This window comes from Ranitomeya variabilis, chromosome 8 (assembly GCF_051348905.1).
Source record: "Ranitomeya variabilis isolate aRanVar5 chromosome 8, aRanVar5.hap1, whole genome shotgun sequence".
Lineage (NCBI taxonomy): Eukaryota > Metazoa > Chordata > Amphibia > Anura > Dendrobatidae > Ranitomeya > Ranitomeya variabilis.
Genome location: NC_135239.1, coordinates 88,495,499 through 88,512,869, shown reverse-complemented (window position 1 = coordinate 88,512,869; position 17,371 = coordinate 88,495,499). Strand labels below are relative to the sequence as shown.

Here is a 17,371-nt window from a genome sequence, read left to right as displayed (position 1 = left end):
CTGCAGAGGAGGAGCTAACTTTTTTATTTGCATAGTGTCTGCCTCCTAGTGGCAGCAGCATACACCCCATGGTTCCTGTGTCCCCCAATGAGGCGATAGAGAAATCAGATTTTAGTAACTAGTTTGTGTGATGTGACTATCTGGAGTATCGGCATAACATTTCTGAAAAATAGATCAAAACATGTCGACCTAAATTTACCACCATCATAAAGCTATAATGTGTCCTGAAAAATCAGAATCCCTGCCATATGTTCAAACAGTCCAGAGTTATTGCGACATAATGTGACTGGTCATCTGTGAACAATTTGGCCTGGTCACTGAGGTGGTGATGAGCCATAACCCTGCTATACCCACCACCTGACACAGTGGAATGGAGCACGAATCAAAGGGCACAGTGTTCAGGTTAGTGCCCCTATGCTTCTGTGTGCTCAGGGTGTCTCCTCTCCCAGATCCTCACCAATCAGAACTTGGCGTGGCACTATGTCCTGCCACAAGTTTTCTGTAACTAAAGGGTTTCTCACACCGATTGCTATCGTTAAATTATTAAAATCATCAACATAAAACGTTAGATTTTTGACAATCTATAACTAATTACTAAAAAGCATACACAACTAGGAGATCAAGTACCAGTGATATTAGATTGATTTGTAGTTGTTCTACAGGATCTAATTTGGCAGATTTATAATGAAATTCTAATGTAAGAGTTACAATGCTCTACATACTGTGATTATGGTGTTATTATTTATTTTTTTTCTGACATGTTTTCTTCATCTTTCCCTGGCGTTTTCCAAATGGTACAAATTGTGAAATTAATTGCTTTTTCTGATAGGTATAAGCCAGACAGCACTGCATCCAAAGAGAAGGAAGGTCGTTTAGATGAGTCTGATGAACTATGGGCAAAGATCCGTCACAGACACATTGCTGTCGTCTTGGAGTAAGTAAGATGGTATAAGCTCCCTACCTGATCTGCCACTAAACAAAAAATATTTTGTTGCAGATGTTTTTTTCACTTCCACACATGTATTACTTATTAATACCTTCGATTGGTCGTCTGTTTTGAGTACATCTGACGACGCAAAGAATTACAAAAGTCGTCTCCTTCCATGCAGACTACACCCACCTGCAAATATAGCACTAAACCGATTAGCCCAGTGTCACATTAGAGGCAGACATGAGAGATGCTTCTACCTTTTACTGCATTATTCTGATTTTTCTCTTGTCTATTTGGGTATGGAACTAACGGGTTGGACCACCCTATTATACCACTGTCATCGGAGAGAACAGAGCTGTAGTGGTCACACTGTATTCTCTCTTTCTCTATCGCTTCATTGGGGGGCACAGGAACCATGGGTGTATTCTGCTGCAGCCACCAAGATTGTGGCGCGTTGAATGGAGGGCTCTGAGAACCTCAAGACCAGATCTCTTTAGGACAGCTGAGTATACTTTCCAGTCATCCCACGTTGCTCTGGCTCCTTTCAAAACTTCCTGCATTCTCCGTACTGTGACACATGTCGACACTCTTCCTTGGCCAACCCGCAGCAGTCTACATGCCCCTCTTCCCTCCAGAACCATCTATAGGCTCCTGTGCCACGCCAGCTCCTTCCCCATCACAGGTCCTGGACCTGCGTGGGGGATGGGAGAGACTGTATTTTGGTCCTCTGCTTCAGCTGTGGCCTAGCTGACTCCTGGCAGGTTACATCCCCTTTCCATCAGCCACCTAATTCTTTCCCTCTAGGCACGAACATCTCTTCCCCCTACAAGCCTGACACAGGAATTAACCTCTGTCCGACCATAGACAAGTCAGTAGACTCTGCCATTCTCCCCAACATTACAGGGCAGGTTAGGCCTGTTTGTCTGCTCAGACCAATACTGGTGGATCCCCCAGCAGCACTTGCCCCTTATGACGCCATCTATATCTTTGTCTCTTCTCTCTGTCTATTTCATGTCTGACTCCACGGAAAACTGCACACCAGCCTTTCCTGTTTTACCCACTCTGCCTTCACCTCATGTAATTGCATATGTCTGCCAGGCCAACCAGTTGTGACCTGCGCCCTTCCCCTCCAGTTCCACTTACTGAGAAGCCCCCTGTGGCCCGTCACAAAACCACATCTTACCCTCTTCATGAATGAAATTGGCGCAATCACCAACCCCCAATTGATGGCTGCGCTATCTAAAGTGCCCCAGTCCATGGTTGCTGACAGAGACAAACACTCAATCTCATCTGCTGTCCTTTCTACTCTGACCACTTTCTAGGGCGGCTCAGACCCACCATTAGAGATCTCTATACGTGTTGTATCATGCAAGCGATCCAGATGTCAGTTTGATCATTTTCCAGGGTGAGACAGACCCATCTAGACAGATCTCTCTTCATAGCGTATAGTGCAAGCGAACCAGAAAGTCCTCTGACCACTTTCCAAAATGACTCAGAACATGAAATTGAGACAAGTATACTTTATCATGCAAGTGGACCAGACTGTGCAATGAGACCTACGAGCTGAGACCCCTCAGTATGAGGTATCACGCAAGCGAACCAGATGGTAATCTGATCTCTTCCCCGAGAAGCAAATCCATTAGCAGAAGTCTTTCAGTATAACTTGTGCAACCAAACCAGACTATACTCTGACCACTTTCCAAGAAGGACGGAGCTACACATGAAACGCACGTTGGGGTGCTGGGCACTGTGGTTCCACTTAATATTATGGCACATGGTCTGTATCTTTGAGCTACACTTGTCAACCTTCTACTTGCTGCCCTACAGGGGTATTTTTGCCTCTACCTTAGTGTTGGCAACTTATATCTAGCAGCATAAATGAGATGTTCTTTTTCCTCTCCTTACTTATGCCCTGTAAAAATTATTCCAACATGGTTATGTACTTGTTTACTAGATGTATTGGATGTCGTAATTTATATATACATTTGTACATGCCAAATATACCCTATGTGAACCACACTGTCTTAACTGTTTTTAGGGGCTTTTTTATATTGTTTGTCTGTGTGTGTTTTTTTTTTTTGTTTTTGTTTTTTTTCAATAAAGATTAGATTGCTAAATCATGAAAGCATTTTGACTTACTACTGATATATTTAAAGTGGCAGTATTAGTCTGAACTCCCTTCCGAGAAGGAGTCAGACCTACAAGTAGAGATCTCTCCGCATGGCGTAACATGCAAGCGAACCTGTTAGTTTCTGACCACTTCCACAGTGAGTCAAAATGAGACCTCTCAATGTGGTGTATTGCACAGGCAAGTCAGACAACTTCCTGAAGTGAGTCAGACCTACCAATGGAGGCCTCTTAGTTTGGCAAGTCCAGCAAGATTCCAAGGGTGCTTCTCCACCAGCTAGCGGCCATACCTCTGTTTGGCAGAGCCCTCAGCAGTCCAAGTAGCCTTGCTCCAGTTTTTCTCATTGTGGAGGATAATTTCCTTTTGGCTTCTACTTTCCCTATCTTAGCAGAGACTAGTGATGAGTGAACGTGCTCGGATAATGTCTCATTATCCGAGAATCTAAGAGTGCTTGTATATTTTGTTTGAGTCCCTGTAGCTGCATTATTTGTAGCTGTTAGACAACCTGAAGACATGTGGTGATTGCCTAACAAATGGGCAATCCGCACATGTGTTCAGGCTATCTAACACACGCAAATCATGCAGCCGCAGGGACTCAAGCATAATAGATGAGCCCTCCCAGATGCTCAGATAACACCCGAGCACGCTCGGATAAGACGTTATCCGAGCATGTTCGCTCATCACTAGCAGGAACCATTCCTCTAATTGAGGAACATGGGTGACAGCCTCACTGAGCCATTCATTTTTCCCCTCAGTTGATGGATGCAGAAGTGTAACGCGCACACACAGAGGTGTTCTACAGTTGTCAAGTCTTTTTTTTTTTTGTGTGTGTGTGTGTGTGCTTGATCTTACACCAGAGACAATGGAACAGGCGTTCCCAGATGCCCCATTGTGGGGTCACCTCATACCCTCCTTTCCTGCTGACTTTCTGTATCTTGTACTTCCTCTCTCAATAGAGCCTCTTCCCTTGCGGACATGGCCTCCCTTTTTTAGTCTTGAATGGCAGATGCATTGTTTTCCTGATGACGCCTCCACCTTAAGTGGGCCTTTTCTTCGTAGAGTTCTGGATGTCTGGGTCAAAGAATACGAAGTGTTAACTTTCTCAGTTTCTTTGCTTTGTGTTCCTCCAGAGTGGGTCCCTTTTTATTTGCAGCCTGAAGCATGTCTTCTAGATATGTCCGTCTTTGCTTTGCAATGGCGTTGGGGGTGTTCTTATGCCTGGTCCTAAAGGACCCCTACCTCTAACTTCAGTTTCCTTTTGGTATGTGACCTGGCTCTTCTACATTTCAGGGGAATCTTAGTTTTTCCCTACCTGTGTGATTTTTCTCTTGCCCCAAATGTCTTAAGACTGCAAAATACCCGCTAAGCCCATGGATTCTCATCCTTTATTTATTTTTTTTCTGCTGTACCATAGACCAAATTTTCTCCAACCGTGACAGTGCTTCCTTCCCTGGGGCTACCATTGTTGCTTGCAAGGCAAAGTTTTTCCTGGCAGTTAGAGATGGACTCATCTAGGCAAAAACAGGACTCCCATATGTCCCATCTCCATCAGTGTTGTCTCCTCTGGTGGCTTTGCTTCCATGTCCCTTAGTCCATACAGATCGTTTGTTTCTCCCAGTTCTTTTTTTTATTCCAGTCTTCTGGTTTTCCAAGGAGTCTCCCTCCGGTACTCTATTCCAAGCTCTTGAAGTCAACAGAAGTTCTCCTACTGAGCACACATTGGTTCTCTGTCGCTTCTCCAAAGTAAGGTACAATGCTGGGTGATCCAGTTTACCTCCAGTCAAGCATTTCTGAGGCAGTGATATAGGGCAGTACTCTGAACAAACCATCTGTGTTTATTTTCCAGGAATAGGAATTAGTCTGCTTTGCTGTCTGTCAGGAAAAAATGGCTGTTCTGTGGAGAGTGGTACTTTCATCCTGAGATCCACTCTCAGGTATTGTATGTCAAACTTGGGACACCTTGGACATTGACAGTGATCCCGGCGTATCTCTTGATTCTACCATTTGGGACAAGTACTTTCATTTTTTGCTGCAGGTGCCCCCTGTAGCAACCAGATGTCCCTTCTTTTCAGTGTGTTGTTTTTTTATTTATTTATTTTTTTTAAATGTCATTTATGGAAGAGCGGCTCACTCGGCTGGACACAGAGGTGTAACTGGAACACTGTCTCTTTACTTTCCCAGCTTGGTTTATGCTGCTACAATAAACCAAGCCTTTTCTTAAACACGGCCCTCTGGGCAAAACAAAGAAACCAAAAAAAAACACAGTCCTTTTCCCAACAAGGGTCAGCCCTCTCACAGGCAGCAATGTCCACGGTTCAGATTGAGTGCACACACCATCCTAGAGTGTTCTCTCTCCAGACTCCCACTGAGCATTGAAAGCTCTGGCCATTTAATCCCAGACCATGTGACTCCTCCATCATGTGATTGATCACATGATATCGACATCACAGTTCCTGTCAGGACACTGCAGGTGGAGATACGGTAGACCCCCTCCCACCCGCTCTATGGGGGTCCACTAAAACCAGCCCATAACATAACTCATTTAATCCTCTCAACACGTAGTGTGCTAGAAGAAACTAATCTGGTTTTACATCACTGACACCATCATGCGCAGTGACACGTATCTCCCCTCCATCACTTCACCTGTGACTCTTGTCACACATTGCTGTGCTACTGTTGTTCACCCTTCAGACAATCGTGCTAGGCAGTCTACAGGCTTTTCAATCAGTACCTGGAGTGGTAGCCTTCCTTGTCGTGGTCCTGCCCATCAGAAGGGCCTCTGAACTGGCAGTTGTCTCGGCTGCTCTCTAGGATAAAATGACTTGTGTCCGGTGGCTTTCCATTTTTATAAAGGTGTATTCTCTCTCCCCTCCCCCCACCACCCCATTTATTCCAGGTATAATAACTCTGTAGCCTGTCGTTCTCAATCTGTTGCTTGTTGTTCATGCCACACATCCTCATAGATCTTACTAAATGCTCTTGTTTTGGCTCCCCAGCTAGCACGTAGGCTTTTTAGGTAGCTGTTTTTGTCAACCTGCTGTGTCCTGGACAGCTTTTTCATTTTATTTCCCACCCAAAACAACTGATTTATTACATCTCATTCTTCCTGTGTCCCGTAATGAAGCAGCAGAGAAAAGGAGACTTTAGTATTCGATGTAAAATCTTTCTCATTGCCTTCATTGGGGGTCAAAGTTTATGGCCCAGACAGGATGTCTGTAATCCTTGTTTCCATTGTGACCTAATGTTTCTGGTATACATATCCTACTGCTTTCCCTCTAGCCTGGTGTAGTGCAGTGTCTGCAGGTGGGCATAGTCTGCAGGAGAGGAGTACACACTTTTAATTCTTAGGCTATGTTCCCACAATGAACTTTGCATTTTGTGGACTCTACTTTTGTTGCTTCAAGCAAATTAGCTCCAGCAAAGCAGATGGGATTTAATAAACCTCATGCCCACTGTGCTTTTTCTTTCCTTTTTTTTTCTTCACTGTAAACTGACCTCCTGCAGGTACGCTGAGTTTTCCCCATTGACATGCATTAGATGCAGAAAATCTGAAGGTAAATGCACATGAGTTTTTAGTGCGTTTCTGCAACAGAAACACATCATAAAATGAATGTAATCTGCACCTTAGTATGTCAATTAAGTTTTGTCAAAGCCAAATAGCAGGAAGTATTAGGGCAGATACATATGGTGGGCAGCAGTGTGAGCAGCATCTTCTTATGTCCACACTCCCTGGTATTTTCAGTATTCGATCAGATAGATATGGTGGACAGCAGTGTGAGCAGCCTCTTCATACCTCGGCACTAATGTTCTCTAAGGGTATGTGCACACGTTGCAGATTTGCCTGTGGAATTTTCTGCGCAGATTCTGCATCTATTGGCAGAAAACGCAGGTAAAAATCCACGCGGATTAATGTTTACACACACAGAAAGATAGATAGATAATCTATAGATGGATAGATCTATCTATCTAGATATATCTATGGATATAGCTATGGATAGATCTATCTATTGATGGATAATACCAAGCCCGATGTTTAGTAGTAAACATAATAAAATGGTACATAAAGAGTTAAAGACACACGCACACACAATCTGAGTTAGGCTGGGGTCACACTTGCGAAAAACTTGCACGAGTCTCTCGCATCAATACCCGGCTTGGCCGCCGGCACTTGGGACTGGAGCGTTCAGCTACATAGAAATACATGCAGCCGCACGCTCCGGTCCCAAGTGCCGGCGTCAGTGCCGGGATTCTCGCAAGTGTGACCCCGGACTTAAATGCAATATCTGTTCAATGTAAAAAAAAATTGAAAAAGAAAATGGTGTGGGCTCTAGCGCAATTTTCTGCGCCAGAGAGGGAAAGCCAGCGACTGGGGGCCGATGTTTATAAGCTGGGAAGGGGTTAATACCCATGGATCTTCCCAGGCTATGAATCTCGGCCCGCTTCTGTATATTTAGCCCTTACTGGCTATTAAAATAGGGGGACCCCCCCCAAAAGAAACGACGTGGGGTCCCCCTATAACTAATAGCCAGAAAACGCTATGCAGACAGCTGCAGGCTGATATTCATAGCCTAGGAAGGGGCCATGGATTTGCGCCCCCCCCCCGGCTGCAAACACCAGCACACAGCCGCCCCAGAGATGTAAGATGCGCCAAATCCAGCACTTAGCCTCTCTTTTCCCACTGCCCTGTAGCTGTGGCATATGGGGTAATAGTTGTGGGTTGATGCCACCTTTGAATTGTAAGGTGACATCAAGCCGGCTTAGTAATGGAGAGGCGTCATTAAGACATCTATACGTTACTAATTCTATAGTTGGTAGAGGGTTAAATACACACACAGCCAGAAAAAAGTATTTTAATGAAATAAAACACAACACGGTTTTGCCATCTTTATTGCTCTGCCAATCCATACGACACTCTCGATCTCCTGAAAAAAAAACAAAAAATAATAAACCAACACAAATACTCCCTGGTCCGACGCAGTCCATTTAATAACGAGTGTCCCATGACGATCTCCCCTAAAGAGCTGTCACATTAGGAGATGTGACTGCTCTCTAGGCCTCTCGCGATTCACTGACAGGAGACAATGGCTCCTGCAGTTCATCACTGAAGAGGTTACCTGAGTTCAGGCTCTCACTTTACGGCAATGCTGCGTGAGAATTTTCCCACGCAGCGGTGCCGCAAGTGACAGCGACCTCTGACGGCTGAGTGGTACAGTCCGGAGGATTACATGCCGTCACTGTATCACCGGAGCCCCTGGAGAGCAGTCACATCTGCCGATGTGACAGCTCTCCACTGGAGATCGTCGTGGGACACTCGTTATTAAATTGGATTACATTGGATCAAAGAGTATACTGTTGTTTTTTTTTTGTTTTGTTTGTTTTTTTTTTACAGGTGATCGAGGGCTTCGGGGACTAGTTGACTGGTGAGTATGTACTCTATGTTGTATGTACTGTATGTCTATATGTGTGTGTGTTTTTGTTGTTTTTGTTTACACTTGAACACAGCAGGATGATGGGACTACTACTGTCCCATCATCCAGCTAGCTGTCGCTAGCAGGCATAGGTGTATGGGACTAGTAGTCCTATCGAACGATGCCTGCCTACACACAGCCCAGCACACACACACAACCCACACAGATACACACAAACACCTTTCGGTTTTTCTGCGGATTGGCCTGACATAATGGAAGTCAATGGGTGCAGAAACGCTGCAGATCCGCAGAAAGAATTGACATGCTGCGGAAAATAAAGCGCTGCAAATCCGCATTTTTTTCCTCAGCATGTGCACACCAAATGTCAATTTCACATTGACTAACATTGCATGTGCACAACACTGCGGATTTGACGCAATTCTGCGTGTCCAAAACCACTGCGTATCCGCATCACAATCCGCAGCGTGTGCACATAGCCTTAAGTGTTAGATCAGAATATCCACGTTTTCCTACACAGGAAGGTATGGGACAGAGCTCCTTGCTGTACATGCTCCCATTATTATGTCCTATTAATATTCCTAGATTGATTTCTGCCATTGTAACAAGACAGCTGCCATTTTAATGTGCTAAAGTGACCACCTCTCTAGACAAAACAAGAGTGATTTACAATTAAGGCTACGTTCACATTTGCGGCCAGCGCCGCAGCGTCGGGCGCCGCAGCGGCGCCGCATGCGTCATGCGCCCCTATATTTAACATGGGGGCGCATGGACATGCGGCGCACTTGCGTTTTGCGCCGCATGCATCGCTGCGGCGCCCGCGTCGGGGCGCAGAGGACGCAGCAAGTTGCATTTTTGCTGCGTCCAAATTCAATGAAAAAACCGACGCATGCGGCGCAAAACGCAGCGTTGTGCATGCGTTTTGCTGCGTTTTTGTTTGCGTTGTGCGCTGCGGCGCCGACGCTGCGGCGCACAACGCAAATGTGAACGTAGCCTTTGGGAATTTAGGGTTTTATTTAACATGGCATTTTTGTAATGTTTCTTCTATTCCTGGACAACCCCTCTTTAAGCTGTTTTCCAGTTTTATCTGAGATGAGAAGCAGCCGGTGTTTTTCTGGGAATTCTAATATTCTATATTTATTTATTTTTTACAGAGAAATCCCTAAACTTCTTAAAGAAATCTCTTCCAGTAAAAAACAAACAGAAGGAAAGGTAATAAATAATATAATAAATATATCCAGAATTATATTACAGTATTTTACTTATGAAATATTAGAACTATAGATATTCTGCAGTTGTTGGCTATGTGCACACGTTGCAGAATTGCCGTGGAAATTTCCGCGGCAGTTCTGCAACTCCCTGCCACGGGAAATATGCATGCGGAATTGGCATGTGTTTTCCCGCAAAACACACTAGCGTTTTACAAGCGTAATTGGCTGATTGACAGGTTGGTCACACTTGTCAAACATAGTGTTTGACAGGTGTGACCAACTTTTTACTGTTTGCTGCTTATGCAGCATCAATAGCAAAAAGATATAATGTTAAAAATAATAAAAAATCGTGATATTCTCACCTTCCGGCGGCCCCTGAAGCTTTCCCGCTCCTTGCGATCCTCCCGGCAGCTCCCGTTCCCAGTAATGCCTCTCAGCAATGACCCCAGATGACTTAGCATCACATGAGACCGCTACGTCATCACATGTCATTGCCGCTAGGCATTACTGGGAACGGGAGCATTGCGAGGAGCGGGAACGCTGTGGTGGCCGCCAGAAGGTGAGAATATCACAATTTTTTATTTTAATTCTTTTTTTTTTTTTTAAACAGGTGTATATGGTTTCCAGGGCCTGGAGGAGAGTCTCCTCTCCTCCACCCTGGGTACCAACCGCACATGATCCGCTTACTTCCCGCATGGGGCTAAGTGGATCAATGCATTCCTGTGTGTGTGGATTCACTGCGATTCCGCACAAGGAATGAACATGCTGCATTTTTTCCAGAATGCGATTCCGCCACGGGAAAAAACGCAACGTGCACAAAAAATGCGGAATGCATTAAAAATGATGGGATGCTTATGTAAACTTTTTTTAGCGTTTTTTTTTTCGGCAGAAAACGGACGAAAAAAATGCTAAAATTCCTGAACGTGCACATAGCCTAATATTTGTCTGTTGGAAACTTCAGTTTCACCTACACTGACTTTTACTTGTGCCTTATTTTTTTGCACCCCTGTATAATTTTTTCTGACTTAAATTCTTTTATGCAGATAAGCATCGGCAACTTATCCAGTTTGATGAAAAAAATGCCTCATATACGAAAACAAATCGGCAAGGTAAGAAGCCATTTCTGTGCGTCGTACAGCTGCTTGTTGCTCTGGTGGGGGCAGCTGTAGGGGTCCAGGTACATTATGTGGCTAACAGTATGTAGATGCCATTTCTATGTGAGTGTGAAGGCTCAAATATATTATATGTGCAATTATGAAGAGCATTATGCTATGAAAGGTGTGTATCCGTGTCTTCTGCAGGGACACTTTGTTATATGGATTGCTTTCTATTTTCTGTAGTAAGGGATTTGGGTTTATAGGTTTAGGCTATGTTCACATGTGGTGTTTTTACTGTTGATTTTTTTTCTGCAGCAAAACCTGCTGTCTTGGCAATAAAGCTGCAGAAAAACAGGTTTTGCTTGTTTTTTCTTGCAGTTTTGCTGTGTTTTTACCATGCTACATTTATTTAGTGACAGAAAAAAATAATCATTCTATTTCATAAGGTTTTGGCACAGAAAATGCAGCAAAACCTGATAATTGCGTTTTTTCACCACCCATTACTTTCAATGGGTGAAAAATGTTGAAAAAAACCCGTTGAAATAAGTGACATGCTCTATTCTGCAAAATCCAAGCACGGCCCAAAAAAATCTGTGTGCATGAGACTTCTGAAATCTCAGACTTTGCTGGTACTGTGAAACGCAGCTGAAAATTTGCAAAAAAAACCACACACAAAAACAGCCACGTGTGAACATATATATTGTAACTGCTCCCGTTGACTCTGTGCATTTTTTGCACTTTTAATTATTTTTAGGTTAAATAAAAATGTTGTGTTTTGGGTAAGCAGCTTTCTCTTCTTCTTTGTTGAACAAATGTCGTGCCTGTTCTATGTCACATGTGCAGGTATCGCACCCAGAGGCTCAGCTTCTCGACGTGGGGTGTCATGGTCGTATCTAAGCTCATCATGCACGCAGTGCAAAGCATTGGCTGGAGTGGTGTAGAGCTGACCGACACTGGGCCACGTGTGTTCTGGAGTGACAGATCTCCTCTCACTCTTCACTATGATGGATGGATCTGGATTTGGTGTAATCCCAATGAAAGCTACATATTGGAAAGCTTGGTGCTTTCTGTTAGAGACTAAAGGCAGCCATAGACAGTAGATTAATGTTGGCCTAAAGGCCCCGTCTCACATAGCGAGATCGCTAGCGAGATCGCTGCTGAGTCACAAGTTTTGTGACGCAACAGCGACCTCCATAGCGATCTCGCTATGTGTGACACGTACCAGCGATCAGGCCCCTGCTGTGAGATCGCTGGTCGTGTCGGAATGGCCTGGACCTTTTTTTGGTCGTTGAGGTCCCGCTGACATCGCTGAATCGGTGTGTGTGACACCGATCCAGCGATGTCTTCACTGGTAACCAGGGTAAACATCGGGTTACTAAGCGCAGGGCCGCGCTTAGTAACCCGATGTTTACCCTGGTTACCAGCGTAAATCTAAAAAAAAAAACAAACAGTACATACTCACCATCTGATGTCCGTCAGGTCCCTTGCCGTCTGCTTCCTGCTCTGACTGAGATCCGGCCGTACAGTGAGAGCACAGCACAGCAGTGACGTCACCGCTGCGCTCTGCTCTCACTGTACGGCCGGCACTGTCAGAGTAGGAAGCAGACGCCAAGGGACCTGACGGACATCAGATGGTGAGTATGTAGTGTTTGTTTTTTTTGGTAACCAGGGTAAACATCGGGTTACTAAGCGCGGCCCTGCGCTTAGTAACCCGATGTTTACCCTGGTTACCCGGGTGCTGCAGGGGGACTTCGGCATCGTTGAAGACAGTTTCAACGATGCCGAAGTCGTTCCCCTGATCGTTGGTCGCTGGAGAGAGCTGTCTGTGTGACAGCTCCCCAGCGACCACACAACGACTTACCAACGATCACGGCCAGGTCGTATCGCTGGTCGTGATCATTGGTAAATCGCTATGTGAGACGGGGCCTTAAGACGCGACAGTCTGTGCGTAATGACCTCAAATCTATCCCCTGACAGCTGACAAGTGATATAAGGATCCAGCGTGTCCCATCTCAGACTGCCAGTCATTTTGTCTGTAAGAGATAAGACGTCTCCAGAGATGTCGGGCAATGGCGCCCTCATAGAGCATACAGGACCGCTAAGCAGAGTCAGGCCAGCCAGCTGATTGTTCGGCCGGAGGCCATCTAGCATGCTTGGGAGGCCTAAGTCACCAGCCTTTTCTACCTTTTCTGAGTGTGGCAGAAGTAGGGGAAGAGACCCTGATTGGTGTGCCACTTGCTGCACTGTGAACTGTAGCTTTGATAAATCACCGTTTTACCAGCAGGAGATTATCAGTGAGCGGACTAGAACACCTGCAGCAATGTAGCCCTAGATATTCATTAGCTCTTATATTGCCCCAGCCACTGATTTAGTATATTTCTGCCTATGAACAGTGTACACACAGCTGTCAGTCAATGATGTGTGGGATTATATGGAGCCCATCATGAAGAGAACTGCAGCAGATAAACATAGTGATTATAACAAGCAGCCCAGTAAGTGATACATCGCTGGAATCAGTGTCTCCGTTCCTACGTTATGCTAATCTCAGATGGGGTAGCTAATACCTGGTGGCATGATATAGCTGATATTTTTAGACATCATAATGTTGCATTTGCATCAGAATTCTGGCATAGTTTATGCTTAAAAAAATCTCTCCATGCTGGTGTTGTTGGTGGGGCTTGCCGGAATCAGATACCTCTTCATGAATCAAAAGCGTCAGATGAGCGGTGTATACCCATGTGTGCACCTTGCCACAAATCCCACTCCAGCCCCTGCCGGATTACGATTTGTGGCAGCCGCTTGCCATGAACTTGTCACCCTGTGGTAGCTATGTCCCCGTCCTTCCGCAGCTCTGCCCATTTCAGCACCAAAAGCAGCAAAACTTGGCCTTTTGCCACTTTTCACATCTTTTACACCAGAATTTTTGGTGTGAAAGCGTTGTTGAATCGGGCCCTAAGTTGGGACCGTCTAGGATTTGGAATGGGACAGATTTATCAGTATTGTCTGGGTTTTAGAAAACCGTTCCGTACTGAAGCATTCTCAAGTATTTTGTTGCTGATCTCAGAAGTAGTAATTGTTATAGTAGATGACTTAGACTGCTCCCTTGTTTATTTTTTATTTGTTTTCCAGCAAGCGTTACATCTAAGTCTTGCAGAGGATTGTATGCAGAAGTTCAGAGGAAACTTGGAGAAGCTTTGCAAAGTAGAACAAGTAAGCAAACCTTTAGTGTATGTGAAGCTGACCAAACCACATGTGCAGCTTTCCTAACAGCTTCTTACACTGCACTGTACAGTTCAGGGTGGAAAATGAGAGGAATGTAGATATGCCTGAGATGTAATATACAGATGCCAACCACGAAGACACCATTGATCATGGTGGCATCTTTCCGACAATTTGACATTGCAGCCAGAAGCCTAACAGACACCTCCTCCAGCCATTGCATTGTGCTTTTTAGGCCCTGCCCCAGAATAATACATTGCAGTGCAGGAGTATTTCATGGTGCTGTATCACAGATCAAAAGAATTGCCTTACATTTTAAATCCTATAAGTTTATTAAAAAGGTGTTATCACTGCAAAATTAAATCTCTCTCTCTCTCTCTCTCTCTCTCTCTCTCTCTCTCTCTCTCTCGCTCTCATCAATGTTGCTTAGTAAAGGTGGTGATATGTCTGCCTATGATGATGTAATGCAAAAGTAGATTGTTTGAATTGGTTGGAGTTGGTTGTTCTTTGATGTATCGCCTCCTATAAGTATTGTGGTGTATCATATGTTGTGATTCATGCTGGCCCTATATTTTTAGGATCTTGCACTGGGAACGGATGTAGACGGGCAGAAGGTGAGGGAACACATGCGTGTCCTGCTGCCAGTATTGCTAAATAAGGACTTGAACAATTATGATAAAATCCGGGCCATTCTTCTGTACATCTTTGTGGAAAATGGTAAGTGACGGTGTGGGTCACTCACTGAATGTGATCTGTCTGTCATAAGTAGCTCAGAGATTCAGTAATGGCAAAGCTCTTTGGGTTAGTGATTGGGGGTTTCAGGTTCATAGACTCCTGCCGATACAAGTGCTGTCTTTGACATTTCTAAAGGGAGCTCAGCCGTCTGGTTTGTAAGGGTCACACAAACGTGAAGACACTGGATGTGCTGCTGTAATGCAAGGGGATATTCCAATGTCAGCCATTCATTGCATGACCACAAGATGCGGCACAAATGCAGCGACCACTTATGGGGCCCGCACAAAAGCAGCATTTACACTTGAAAGATAATTGTGAATTTGCCGTATTGAGAACTCGTTTCACGATGCTCTTTCAGTATAAACAGGCTGCCGATCACAAGATGAATGCACAAAACGCTTGTTCATGGGCTGAAATGATCTTTTTGCACAGAGCAGAAGCTCCCAGTTCTCAATGATGCATCGTCCTGTGTAACTAGGACTCTTTGATCAGTGAACATAGACGGCCATGGTTCTCTGCAATCTATTACAGATGGCTCCGTGCACAGTGTTTAATGCCCTCTGCCTTTTGTAAACCGGCTATTAAGCGACTGCCAATCTGCAAAGGTTTACCAGTCGGCAGTTGCTTGGTGCCACCACGGACCCTTGCTTACAGACACTTGGCTCCGCGCTCTGCACAGCTCGGTGGAGACCACCATCCTGTCAGCTCTCTGTTAGTCTGTGTGAGCTGTATAAGAAGCCTTTCATAGACCATAACATATGCCATACATTTATTATCTCTGGGACTCTTGGTGATCCAGAGAACCTTGGCCAGTCACTATAGTTATTTTAATACTGGATTTTAAGCCTTTAAAAAACATTAAGTAAAATATCTATGTTTCATTTGTTGCGTGTTTCATTTTTTTGTTTGTTTTTTTTATACTAAAATGTCTCTCCATCTAAAGGAACAACTCAGGAGAACTTAGACCGACTTATTCAACATGCCAAGATTGAGAGCGACGGAGATGTACTGAAAAACTGGAAATATATTGGAGTGCCAATAGTCCCCAAGGTAAGAGAGTAGTATGGTAACTCCAATAATTACTCTGCTTTGTTACTCCATAGAGAATAACAGCAGGCGACCTCCAAACCTGCAGCTTGTGCTCAGTGATGACGGCTGTCCTCTATCTGTCCTTATATTAGTCCTGCAACCTACTTGTCTTCCATGTACTAATGCTCCATAATAATAATTATTATTATTAATAATCCATGCTCATGATTATTAACGCCAGTAATTCAGAGATGAAGCCTCAGACATGATCATTTACATGTATTCTGTCTTTGCATCCAAAAAAACAAATCGATGGAAGCCAACCTGTTTCATGTGCCGTGTGCTTCTCATGTGGTCTCATACATTTAAATGGCCTAGTCATTCACTGTGTGTAATGGGATGGACATCGGGATCTGTTTAACCCAATAATCACCTAGTTTTTGTGGGTTTTTTGGTGTTTCCTGCCCTCCTTTCCATGTGAGGTGAAACAAATAACACAAACCCCCTCTTGTTTTTAGGGTTTTGTCTTTACAACTTTCATTATGTAATTAAAATTGGTCTGAATTATAATCATACTTTGCATCAGTATGATTATGGCAATACCAAACTTACAATCTATTTTATTTAAGTAGAGATAAAATATTCAGAAGCTTATTTAAAAATTAAAAAGGGTGTCACCATTTTTTTTTTTTTTTTTTGAGAGCAGTAACATTTTTATGTCCATTTTTGTGTCAATTCAGCTGTTAGTGTGTTTTGCGTGATGAGCTGATATTTTACCAAAGTGTGGTAAATTTAAAGGCTTTTGATCTTATTATTTTTTTTAGTGAGGAGTGGGGAGTGAAAACCCAAAATTCTGCTATTTTGATTCTTTCTGATTTCATTTATGAGGTTAATTAACTTTATATTTTGATAGCCTTCAACTGACACAGCGATTCCAAATGTTGTTTTTAATATAGAATGGGGGAAAGGATATGATTCAAATTTATATATACTGGTACATATAACTATCAGCCTTCAGCTTGATCTCCAGCCATGGTGACTTGATGGATGAACGCTCTGTAGGACGATTGATCTGCCGTTATCTGCTATATATTGTAAAACCAGTGCATTGCAGCATATAATGAGAATTTTTGTTTCCTGTGAAGCTCAACCTCCTGACCTTCATAGGAGTACCAAAGTGGCAGCGACGAGGGCTGCAGTGGTAACCCATCAGTGCCTGACTATCTTGTCGCTGGGGCCGATGCCATCGAGCGAGTGCAAGCAGCGGCGTGCGTTCCATTTAAGCATTGTCGCTAGATTGACAAAGGCACTTAAATGGTTAACGGCAGCGATAGGCGCTCAGCGCAGCTGTGAAACACAAATATGGCTGGCATCTACCGTGTGTGGAGGGAGCTTGGCTCCTGAGTCCTCTCCACATGCTGACATCCCCAGAGTCACATACATGTACATACATGTACATAAAAAAAATGAATGTGTGAATAGTTGCAAAGAGCGATAATACTCAGGTCCATATCATTTATTGCAATGGAGAGCACATGGAAGAGAAATGCTGTTGCATGCACCCTAAATCTTAGCAGCTTCCTTATAGCCTGCTA

At 44.2% G+C, this 17,371-nt stretch overlaps 1 protein-coding gene across 2 annotated transcripts in view; it reads left to right on the top strand.

The window, feature by feature from the left end:
* STXBP3 (syntaxin binding protein 3) overlaps positions 1 to 17,371 on the top strand; it is a 131,554-nt gene that overhangs the window by 87,094 nt on the left and 27,089 nt on the right. For both annotated transcript variants that reach the window (XR_013218576.1, XM_077277748.1), the window contains exons 10-15: positions 830 to 934; positions 9,640 to 9,697; positions 10,740 to 10,805; positions 13,923 to 14,003; positions 14,591 to 14,729; positions 15,691 to 15,797. Coding sequence is in view for 1 of the 2 variants with exons in the window: in XM_077277748.1 (XP_077133863.1) it covers positions 830 to 934; positions 9,640 to 9,697; positions 10,740 to 10,805; positions 13,923 to 14,003; positions 14,591 to 14,729; positions 15,691 to 15,797 (556 nt within the window). In the remaining variant the exon portion in view is untranslated. The remainder of the gene's footprint in view (positions 1 to 829; positions 935 to 9,639; positions 9,698 to 10,739; positions 10,806 to 13,922; positions 14,004 to 14,590; positions 14,730 to 15,690; positions 15,798 to 17,371) is intronic.